At 35.8% G+C, this 12,610-nt stretch overlaps 1 protein-coding gene across 35 annotated transcripts in view; it reads right to left on the bottom strand.

Moving 5' to 3' along the window:
* TENM3 (teneurin transmembrane protein 3) overlaps positions 1-12,610 on the bottom strand; it is a 2,213,160-nt gene that overhangs the window by 68,894 nt on the left and 2,131,656 nt on the right. For 15 of the 35 annotated variants that reach the window (XM_065596701.1, XM_065596700.1, XM_065596702.1 and 12 more), the window contains 6 exons: positions 12,103-12,129; positions 10,473-10,490; positions 9,413-9,559; positions 2,408-2,624; positions 1,263-1,382; positions 582-843 (listed from right to left, as the gene is read on the bottom strand). In XM_065596701.1, the coding sequence (XP_065452773.1) occupies positions 582-843; positions 1,263-1,382; positions 2,408-2,624; positions 9,413-9,559; positions 10,473-10,490; positions 12,103-12,129 (791 nt within the window). The remainder of the gene's footprint in view (positions 1-581; positions 844-1,262; positions 1,383-2,407; positions 2,625-9,412; positions 9,560-10,472; positions 10,491-12,102; positions 12,130-12,610) is intronic. The other 20 variants (XM_065596706.1, XM_065596707.1, XM_065596736.1 and 17 more) reach the window with 2 other exon arrangements.

Raw genomic sequence — 12,610 nt, 5'->3', positions numbered from 1 at the left:
TAAAGGCTTCAAAAGGTACTGAGAGTGCTCAGTGTCCTGCAAGATCATGTCCTTAAATATCACAAATATGAAATTTCTCACAACTGAAAAAATACAAGTGTACATAATATTTATTAACAATGAATTGATAACATTAATCAAACTATAGTCTAAGGGTTTTGCACTACAATAAAAAAACTCATCTCTCACTTACAATTTTGTAGGTGTGTTCTCAAAAAATAATAATTTTTAACACTAAGGGCTGATAGTCAAAGTCAAATACATAAATCTATGCCCATTTTGAACATACAGGATATGATGATCCTGCAAGGCAATGCACAGCTGAACATCTGTCAATTCATGACACGCAGTATCTTATAATTATGGCAAGTATGTATACAAGTCAAGTATTTGCATGTGTGATACTTTCGTGCACTGGATTTTGAAAATAAACAATATTGGTGTTAACTTACTCACATATAGCACTTTTTCACTAATTATTCAACATTCTTTATTATTATAAATCAGCAGCATATATCTTCTTTATGATAATCTAAAATACATCTGATAGAAAATGTTATTTAGATTGAAGCACATTGTACCTGTGTCTCAGGGATAATGGGACTGTCTTCAGGAGAAATCCTAAAGAAAGTGGATAAAGGTGATGACACAATGACAGGGTTTGGCCTCACAAATCCACTCAGATCACAGCTGGGAATGTCATTCTCTTCCTTCTTCATGACCAGGGTATCCATGACATAAAAGACATTCCATGGAATCCACACTGTGTGATACTGTGTGAGGAATGGTGATCGTTCAAACACCAGAGTTAGAGATGCACCACCATTTGCCACCAAATCAAACCTAGGAGAAATCATAAGGTTATTCAGCAAAGTAAAAAGAAGTCACATACTGTGCAAAGCCATTTACAGTTTGCATTTTATGGATCTGATTCTTCATCCTGTTGCTCCAGTTTTATGCCAATGTAACACAACTGGAAGCAATGGAGAAGTTAATCAAATTACATTGGTGTAAAACTGGGGTAAGAGAGTGGAGAATATGGCCTCTGTGTTTAAATAACCAAGAACTTTTTCCTCTCTCAAAATAATAATTAAAAAAATAATCAACGAGTAGGAAAATGTCTGATAACTGTTTTTGCAGTATTTACAAAGGAACAGTTTGCAGTGATAGTGTCTACAACTCCTAGTGTAACAAGCCTCTCTAATTAAATAAAGCTGCAATCTCCATATTCTAATGATAGAAGTGGCTGGCAGCAAACTTACATTCCATCTTGGCGAGTGATTGTGTAACCATATTCTGGATAATGTAAAAAGGAGACATTAACTCCAATGAGTGGCGTTCCATCGGCAGTTAATACTTGGCCCCTGATGACAGATGCAAGGCTGTGGGAAAAGGTGCAGAATTAGATTATGCATTTATTTGCTCAGATATTGCTAGCATGATTATCAGTAATACAACTTAAAAAAAACAAACACACCATTTCATGGCATCTATGTAATCCATGCTGAAACTCTGCCAAGCCATCGCCCTCTTATAAGCTCTAATTTACATTCTCTAACTGCTTCTATATTTACCCTGTTGTTTTAATTTGGTGCAGATTGTCTTGAGAGAGTTACCAAGACCAGTAATTTAGGATGAATTTTTAAAACTTATAAATTCTAGACTTTCCTTCTCTAAGTCATATCTCTCACACTTTCATAAAGAAAAATGTACTTTCCAATTAATTCCAAGGCAATCTGTAACTCTGTAGGGTCAAGAAGTATAAAATGTAAAAGGGGCAATAAGGAACATTAGTTCACCAACTTTCAATCAATTGCTGTGCTGAAATGCATCAAATGCTGCTAATTGCAGATTCAGGAATGCTAGTGTAAATCATCTTCTTTCACTCAGTGAGATGTAAGACACCTGCTTTCAGTTACTCGTTTATTTTTAGGGCATTACTACTCTGTAAAGCACCAGTCAAACTGCATATTGCAACCATACTATCATGCACTTACCAATCCTATTACATTAATTCATAATTAATATTATTTACTGAACTCAGCTTAAAAAGTGCACCTCTGCCTTTCCTTCTGGGGTGTTTTCATTGGTTTGATATATTGCCAACTGAGCTAACCCAAATCAACTGGTTTAATGAAGATTTATTTAATCCTGAATGAAATAGCCTCTTAGAACCCAGGTATTAACATGGCAAAGTATGTGTAACTCACTAGCACTAGCCATTTTAATTTTTGTAAGAAATCAGGTAAAATAGTCATGTTAATATTTAAAAAAAATAATGTTGCATTTGTTGAAAGCCCACTCCATTAAATGTCACAATTGCAGTGGACATCCTAGCAATGTGAATCACATATACACTTTAAAATTTCATTTTATTCTCATGAAGAAATGATCCATTCATATTCACCTCTTATTGAAAGGACTTTCTCCAGGTATCACATGGGTGCTATCCGGCCCTGTAAGAAAACTGATCCGGTCATAAAAAGATTTGGCAGCTTGCTGAGATGGTGATTGTTGGCTTTGGCTAATGATATCTTGGGGATCAGGCAGTCCACGACAATAGGGCTGATTTTGGCAGGAACTCTGCAAGCAGCAGTCGGGATCCATGCAGTCAATTAATCCATCTGTGGGCAGAAATTCAGACAAATGAATAATGCTTCTTTCTGTTCTTTATATCTGAACGAGCAATTAGACACACTTTTCATTCAGAGGGATTTAAAAATGATTACAGTATGAAAGAATATCAGTAGTTTAGATTTTTAATAATTCACTTTCAAGAAATGAAAGGCCCAATCTTGTACTGAGCTCCCAAACTCCCATGGAAATCAATGGGAATTGAAGCCACTCAACATCTTGCAGGTCTAGTCCCCATATTAAAAATATTTATTACATTTTTTGCTTATTTAAAACAAAACAAAGCATTTAGACTCTCCAGACACAGCTGACTTATAAATATTAAATACTTTTTATGGGGGTTAAGTAGCTTTTATGCAAGGTTATTTGGTATGCAAGGAAGAGAAACAGGTAACTCCCACTCCACTGCTTTCTTGAACCTATATAATGTATCTGTGCTGCAAGTAGCTTTAAATATTAAAGAACATTTATCAAGCTAGATTTTTTTAACTTTGGAAGAAAGGGTTTGCAGCTACTGGCAAAGGTAATCTTCACAAGTCTTTTGCATAAAAATGTATGAGAGCAAAATCTGTGTTAAACATTTTATATTTTAATTCATGAGCAGCTGATGCTGAATGTTAGCTAACACAAACATGCTTTACGTACACATGTGGATTTTTTTTATGTATAGATACAGCACATTCACATATGATACAGATTAAACCTGTCATCTTTAGAAATCTAATATGGTGGGGGATTAAAATCAAACTCAAATAGATTACTGTTTAATTAGCTGCAAGTAAAACAAGTCTGGAAATGTTAGCTACAGAAAGTTTTCTAGGTAATTTAATACAGTATCATAGAGCTGATAATTGTTTTCCCCAAAAGAGGAGCAAGGCTGAAATAGCTCAAGCATATTATCATTCAATTTAGATAAGGAAAGAGGACTGTATTTTACAAAAGAATAGAAAATATACTGATACAGCAGCTTGAGGAAGCCTATGATAGTTCCATTTACAAAACAGCTAGCTTTATTATTAAAACTAAAACCACACACGCAAATCAACCAGGGTTATATTAATGCATTATGTGCTAAAATGATATAAGTTTTCTTTCAAATGTACCTTATGCTACATTTTGCTTAAGAATTTCTTTACTACACGGAACAGAGTTAGTGTCCTGGCATAGTATTAAGGGCCTAATGATCCATTTCTTGCTCACATAAAACTCCCACTTCAGTCAACCAACATCAGTGGGCACTTCAGGAGTGGTTAAAGGAGTGACGACTCAGACCATACATTGAATTAAGAAGAAGCATTACTGATAGTACCTGGGAGGATTTTCTTCAGACTGATTCCATTAAAATATGAAAGCTTTCATAACCAAAATATTCTGATGCCATATTGGTTTTGGCTGGACTAACGTGGGTCAGTATTAAAACCCAGTACAGTCATGGCTGAAGGCTTTGTTTTGATTTTTACACTTCTATGTCCTCCCTCAGGCAATATTTGGTACAGTTGCCAAAGAGAAATGCACAAATTTAGTCATTCATCTTTGTTAGTTTATAAAAAGCAAATGTACATCTGGTGTGTAGTCTGCAGGTCATAAAACTGCATGAGATTGACATCTTCTGAACTAATCAGCTGGAAATGCATTTTTACAAGCCTCTCTGCTAACATCAATCAGAGAAAGAATCTCATTTTCACCAGCCAAGATACAGGTACACACTGTTTGTTATTTTTCTGTGGAGTTTATCAGCAACTTGCCCAAGCGAGTGACGGATGGTTATGAATCTGGCTCTCTATAACTTAAGATAACATTTTTCATTCTTTCTCTATACTTATATAGCTAGTGCTGTCTAGTGATACTAAGTTGTCGGTCTATTGCCCTCTGTGTCAAAAAGTAAAATAGCCTTGGAGGAATAGCTCAACAAAATCATTGACATATTTTAGTTTAGCCTAAAATTATTAGACTTCACTTAGCTGCTATATTTCTCAGAGTTAAAAGAAAAAAATACAAAGAAAATCAAAGATGTTCCAGTTCAATCAATAATCATTACCAATTCAAGAAGACTACGTTGTATTTTTGATTCTAGATGTAAGTTGTTCTTTTATGTACAGCAGATATGTATATATTTGTGTAGAGAAAATCTTCATCCATTCAGAAAGTTTAAAATCTTGTAATAAAAATCTTGGCTAGCTGTACTTTTTCCTTAGCTGAAACATGCACAGAACTGCAGCAGGATATGGTCTTGTTTTAAGAACTGCTATCTCTAGAGATTAATAAAAAGGCATTGAAAAGGAGGGGTCAGAACTCCCCCAGGGTGTGTTTTGTCCCATTGTCCCGGCCCCAGCCCCTGGAAAATTGGTATGTTTGGGAAGTAAATTCAAAACAGAAGATAGATAAGAGACCTACAAATGATAAGCCCCGTTTTTAAAAGAAACACCAATTAACTAGGAGGTTGATGGGGAATATTTCTCAAAGGTGCATTTTAGAATTAAATTCTGCAAAGTTGGCCAAGGAAGGATGGCAACATCACTTAACCCCCATAACTGACATTCCTTTTGAAATGCTATATACTATGGAGTCAGGGTATAAGAAAGGCATTTTTTGCATAGATTTATTTCACTATAAGTCGACTTTCATGATTAGTGGCAGTTCCAGCTCTTTCTGACTGCTTTCAAGGTCACATATAGCTCAGAATAGGACCCAATCCAAATCTCCTATTTAATCAGTGAGAGTTTTCCCATTGACATTAATGATAGGCAAACCAGGCTGTTACTGTATAAATCAGCGCTATAAAACTCCACAGAAGGTTGCTGCTGAGACTGAGTGCCTGCTGAGTTTTTAAATGGCTTGGAGAACCTGTAGAGCTGATAAAGCCTGCATATTTTCTCCTGCAGAAATAAGCTCTGTAGGCTTCTTGCCCAAGCAACTTTTTATTTTGAGGAGCTTCCCAAGATCTACAGACTCCTAATAGATATTTCAGTCCCTCATTGCTCCTTATACTGTGTATATGGAGTTGTATTTCATGATAAACTGATTGCAACTGAGAAAAAAGACTTCACTTTCATTTCAGAAGATAAGTGAGATCCTTACATGTAAATTTTACTTTACTCTGAGCCATAACTAGCTGATGATTTTTATATGAAACCACAATTGACTTAAATGGAAATTCTACATACATGATAATGATAAAATGTGGGTCTTTTTTATATAGTGTAATACAGGAGCAATTTTTCTAAGTGAGGAAGTACAAGCATCCTCTGTCTTTGGCTGCACATGCTTTGTTCCCACTAAATTCAAATGGAGTCCCTTCCCTCCTCACAAGTACATTAAGAGCAGAATTCAGCCTATGCTCATTGTGTGCATCCACACTCCACTACAGATTGTTAAAATGTGAGCTACATCTCAGAAATTGGTATCCACCCTAAACCCAGGAAGTTTAAGGAAAAAGTCACCCTTCCTTTAAAAGACAGGGTGCAATCCATAGTGTAGTATGGAACCCTACAGCAAAAGGCTTATATAATATCCACTCCAGACATATGGCAACAATGCTTAGAAAAAAACGTGTTTAAAAATACTCCAATTCTATAACTGAAGTCAATGGGAGTTTTGTGCTCTGAGAGGTTACAAAATCAATCAAAACAACAGCTAGGAATCAAAGCAACAGCATACAGTATTTAAAGTTACATTAAGCACAGTATTTAATTTAGCTAGCAACCAAGACAACAATAATTATTTAACTACTGAATCTAACAGAACATAAACCACAGTGTCCAGAATAGTCACCGCTATAAATTCAGCAAATGTGCTCAGAATATTATATCTCCTAAAATAAACAAATACAGCTAAGAAATGTCTTTTTGCTACTACCTAATGTGGTCTGGAATCTGGATGGCTTATTGGGAAATTAGCTGCTTGATTGCTAGAACTCTTGGTGATTGGAGAAGCAATACACCTCTCTCTAGGTTGACTTTTAACAAAGAGGCACTTACTTTTCCCTGTTTCTCTTTCAGTACCCTTTGAGCTGGGTTATTTATTTATTTATTTAAATTATTTTGAATCCTTTCCTCTGGGGCCAATCAAGGTTTGAAATTAATAAAAAACCTTTTGCTGTGGTATATAGATTAAAAAACAAACTAAACAAACAAACAGTCCACTAATGGAACAACACACTTAAGAGTAATATTATCACACAATGTGACTCAATCCCCCACCACAACAACATTTTGCCAACCCTCTTTCCAGATGGAACTGAGAAATGTTAATCATGAAAATAAAGAAAATAGGAACTAAAATAAAAATCTTCACCATCCTAAAAGTCTTCAACCTTTGCTTTTGCTTTATCATTCATTTTTCTTATTTTTTTGTATGAATATTTTTCTGTGTTTTCTTTCATTCTATTTTCTCTTTGCTTCATCAATTTCTGGGCTCATGTCTTTTTCTCATCCTACTACTTATTCTCTCTTCTTTCCTCTTTTCTTGTGCTTATTACTGTCTGAAAAAAATCTCCTTTTTTCCTTGATCTGTTTATTTTGTTTTTTCATTTCCCAATAGTTTTCTCTCCCTGGTATGCTATTTGCTATTGACTCTCTCCTTTAATTTCTGATATCTTACCTCATTCTGTTTTCACTCATACTTACCCAATCTGTTTTCTTCTGTCTTTGGACTTCTACCTTCTCGTCCTTCTTCCTTAACATCACCTACTTTCTCCCTCCAAGTTGTTCTTGTTCTAGTCCATCTATTTTTCTCTTTTTCCTTATTTTCTACATATTCTTTCATGTTCATAATTTTTCGTCTCTCCTTTTCTGTCACAAACACCTTGTTTGTCTAAACATGATTCCCTGAGCAGCACTTGTTAGTTGCTACAGTCTAAGCCAGGTCTACACTAAAAAGTTAAGTTGACCCAGCTACATCGCTCAGGGGTGTGAAAAATCTTCCATTTACCTGACTACCACCTCCTGGGCAGGGGGACGAACTACAATGATGAGAGAACAACCTCCTGTTGCTGTAGTGAGTGACTACACTGAAGTGCTACAGAGGCATAGCTACAATGCTGCAGTGTTTTAACTGTAGATGTAGCCTAAGGGTATATCTACACTGCAAAAAGAAACCCACAGCAGTGAGTCTGAAACCTGTATAAACTGACTCAGACTCATGTTAAAGGGCTAAAAATAGCAATGTACTTGTTCCTCCTTGGGCTGAAGCCCAGACTCTGAAACATAGTGATAGGGTTGGGTCTCAGAACTTGAGCTACAGCCCAAGTGAGAACGTCTACTCTGCTATTTCTAGCACTGTAGCACAATCAGAGTCAGTTGACCAGCGGTCTCAGACTTGCTGCTATGGGTGGTTTTTTTTTTTTTTGCCATGTAGATGTACACTAAAGCTACATTCTCTCCTGTTATAAACTGTCACAGATCCACCGAAGTCTACTTCATTGATTCCAGTGGCGTTGTGCCAACTTACACAGGGCAGAGAGCTTGGTCCAATATTGGCTCACTGCCCAACTGAACCAACTGGTCACTAGAGCCTAATGGGTCACCTCAGGACCCAAACTGTGAAACATATGAAAAGTTAACTCAAAATATAAAATAAACGATATAGAAGTGTTGGAAATAAACATTTATCTTAACATACAATCTGAAAAATAGAAAATAAACTTAGCAAAGATGTTTTGACAATAATGTTTTCCTCATGTATGATCTCAACGGTAAATGTTGTTGTTACTACTGTTCTTTATTATGTGTATGGCTGAGATCAGGGCTGCATCATGCTAGACAGAAGCAAAGAGACTATGAGGAAGGGAATTGGAGCAAACAGCCAGTCAGAACAGGGAAGGAATGTCCAGAGCAAAAACTGAAATTGGGCACTGATGACATAATCAGTGTCCAAAGGTCCTTATTGCAGCTGCTTACTTCTGCTTCTTCTGGTTGCCCCTCCCAGCAGTTTCATTTCCCCAGACTCACAAAGAGGCAGGGGGGTGGGGATGGGGTTGGGGTAGGAGGCTCTCCCCTGCAGAGTTCTGAGATGCTGGGGGAGAGAAGCTACAGGGGTAATGTGAAGTTCAATCTAATATTTTATTATATTATTTCCTTCACATGGTAGATGTGATTCTGAAGACAGGTTGATAAGTTATATCTACCTTTTATATCTCTTTTAGGCCCCAACCCTGCAGTGAGATGTACGCAGGCAGATCCCTGAAGCCAGTGGTCCTGCATGCATGTCATTGTGGTTTGGGGCCTTGTTATCTAAAAAGAAATATTCAGTTTGTTGGATAAGTGACAGACCACAGGATAGCAAGTAAAAGAATGGTGCTGGGAGTGTCCTGTTCATTACCTGCCTTCACAGGTTATGGATAAATGAGATCCATACTCTGGGCACACATCCTGTGATGCAATTACACAGTCCTTTCACTCAATGATATTCCTAATGAAGTCAATGGAAATGTTGTCTTAGTAAGGATTTTAGAACTGTTCTGTATTTGTGTACAATATGTTTCTAATGCTCAAGGAATTAAGACCCTACTGTTTTGTCCTTGCATAAAATAACGTTATCGGGAATCTAATGTGTCACTAATGAATTTCTAAATACACCTTTGTAACCAACTCTTAAGGGTTTGCTGGCATCCCAAATGAAGGCAGTAAATGTTGTAGTACCATCTATTTTTACATGCATCTCATCAAGCTAGTAAAATATATGTATGATTCTCATAGCAGTATTTTTTCACCTGATTGTAAAATTCTTTGCTTCTCAATATATTTTCCCCAGTGTTAAAATTTAACTCTGTATAACTTACCTCCTTCATTGTCCTTGCTATCAGTGCACAGAGTTTCCATGGCTACATCACATCCTGCTCCTCTCCATCCTGGCTGGCAAACACAATGCCAACCGTTTTGGTCCAATGTACATCTTCCATTACTATTGCACAGACCAGGGCAGCCCTCTGTCAAAAGAGACAAAGAAGGAAACCACAAGTGATTTAAATATTGCAATTATTTTCAGTCTAAAAAAATACAAAAAGGGGACACTTACTGGGAACAGGCCTTTATAACAGCACAAATACTGTAATTGCACATGGAGAGGAACAGCAACAATACCTAGGGAAATCTAATTCTTAACAAAGTGGCATCTTTGATTGGCCTGACATTTGAGACACCACTTACCTGTGCAGGCAGGAAATATATGCAACAATCCTCTAAAATACCTGCAGGCCAGACAAAATTAAGTTTTTATTTTCTTTGAGAAAGTAACAAGAGAGGAGCGCACAGCGCAAAATACAGTCATGTAAAGTGATACCATTTCTGTGCTTGTGGTATAGATTAATATTTGCCCTGTGCAATATTGGTCACTTGCTGGTATAGATTTTGTTAAGCTCCTCGTTACTTTAAATAAATCCCTCCAGATTCTGAAGTATGAAAGTGAGTATGATTCTATGCACGCAGTAAAAGAGAACATTAATTTTATCTGGTCTCAGAGTTGCCGTATATTCATGTGAAATTACAGTGCATTAAATAATCACACAAAGTATAGGCCAGTTTTAATGACTATACTTTATGCCAAAAGTACATTCCTTTTCACAGAATAAGCAAAGCCCAGGAAATAGTGAAGCAGCTTAGCATCTATTCTAACAAACATTAGGATTCAGGCTGCATACGGATGGGACAGGACTGACAGGATTTCCAACTAAATGTAATAGCTGTGCGTATTTGATTACTTAGGACGGACAAAATGAAATACCATAAGGACCACAATAAAACATTGATAGACTGAACAAAAACACGGTAGTGACGTGCTTCAAGACAGATAGCGGAGAGTGATTCTTTGTGACAATCTCCCTAAGGCTTTTGTGCTGTTACCTTTATATCCTATCTTGTCTGCTTTTATGGCCAAGGAGGGAAAATTTGGGAAACAATTAAAATAATTTAATATATCCAAAATCTGTAATTGTTTTCAGTCTAACATTACATAAAAACAATATCTATCACTTCCTACTGATGAAATCTGGCATGCAGCCAACATGATCTGTATGAGGATGATGACACTTTATAAATATGTAGATTCTAGTTCCTTATCTATGATAGTGAGAAGACATTGACAGAAGCAAGTACAGAAATGGTATTAAATATCCTAAGAAGAAGTGGTGGCTACAAATCAGATATTTTTGGACACAACAGTTATTTGTAACTTTACACAGTATAAAAATAAATAAAACTTGCCACCACATTTTTTTATTTTTATTGGTTTTGCTTTATCTACCTATATGTAAACTAGAAAACTTCCTGGTTTTGGTTAATGTTTAGTCACTCTTGGAACAATCTGTTCAAGATAATTATATTAATTTTTCTTCTAAGGAATTATAAATTTACTGACTCCCTTCTCCACCTATGTAATGTGAAATAAAAAGAATTCTATGGGGCATTGTCTTTTGTAAAATGTTGAAGGTACAGAAGGACGGGAATCATAACAGCCTCTCACCTTAACAAGGTCTGAGAGAGTTATACTTATGGATATCATGTCATCATGCCAGGCTGAGATTAGTCTTGCTGCCCTGTTTCTTTTCAGGCTGCAGTTGCCAACTGTATTTATTAACTGTATGTGCAGAAGGCTAATTTTGCTTCTGAATACATTTCTTCTGCTTTGTTTATAGAAGACAGAGATTTAATTCCCCTACTGACAAAGTGTTACAGAAGTCACCTGAGTGCACTCAAGACTTATTGTATGAAAGCCTGGATATTGTCATGAATATTGCCATATTCTAATGAAAAAAGCACAAAAAAGGAATAGAAAAAAGGTAATTTGGGGAAAGAGGGATAGGGATTTTCTTTTTGGAAGTATTTTTTCACCTAATTTTTACCATAACTGAAGATATGAGAAACTCTGCTGTTTTATGTTGGGCCTTATTCTGCCCATGAATTTTGTATCCCTGATCCATTCCATTGCAAACACTGTAAGGCTTTTACAGCTTCTCATACAAATCTTAAAATAGGATTTCACATAGATTTTCAAACATTTAGAGAAAGGGAGGCAACAGAATGTGTATACAAAATTAATTGGGTTGTTCTCTTTATTTAATCAAATTATGCATTAGAATTGACGGTTTCTTACTTGGCGACAAGAGTGTCAGTTTGCTTCTTTTCTTAAATATTGAATGCTTCACAACTAAGTGCCCAACTAGCAGGATTAATAAAACGAACAGCAAATGCACTGTTATCTTCAGTTTTTGGTTTTGGAAAATATTAATGTATTTATACAGTATATATAGAAACTTATGTAACAATTAGTTAAATGTTCATGTGTGACACAAAAGGTTTAGTATTTTAAGTTTGAGGTATGTATTAAAAGTAATGTGAACCAAATTTATAATTCATGGAATACACATAAGAAAAAGTTGCTTTTGCCAAATCTAGTGCAGTGGTCACTATAAATATAAATATATCAATAAACATGTAGGCATAGGCAGGTCAACAAAGAGCAAATATACAGTACCTTTAACTATCTTATCCAAATAGTGAGCTTGAGAATTAAAAAGGAAAAAAAAAAAAAAAGAACAGACAGACATTTCAGAAGTGTCACATAGGACAAGAATTGTTCAGAATTCACATGCAAATAGAGCAGGTGCAGCTGACATGAGAGAGACCTTACAGCACACAACAGAAATGTATTTCATAGCTTCTAAAAATGCAAAATATTATTTTTCAGCAAATGTAGTCATGATTCTATGGAACACTCAGCATTTAAAAACAAGGCTACAGAATAAACAGATGCTACCTTTCAAAGACTGGGTTTTTCTTTTTTTCTTCTTCCTTCTGACTGCTTTAGACATATTTTGACTTTTATGTAGGACAAATATGAAAGCTAGCAAAGAAATATGATTTTAATGCAACTTAGATCAGTTACTTAGTTTATGAACTTTAAAACATTGACCAGGCAGGAAGATCATGTATTGCTCAGACAATATAACCAGCACTATATCTTAATTCTGATCTGGATTAGT

The sequence above is a fragment of the Chrysemys picta genome, chromosome 5, assembly GCF_011386835.1.
Source record: "Chrysemys picta bellii isolate R12L10 chromosome 5, ASM1138683v2, whole genome shotgun sequence".
Lineage (NCBI taxonomy): Eukaryota > Metazoa > Chordata > Testudines > Emydidae > Chrysemys > Chrysemys picta.
This window is presented reverse-complemented; position numbering and strand designations above follow the sequence as displayed.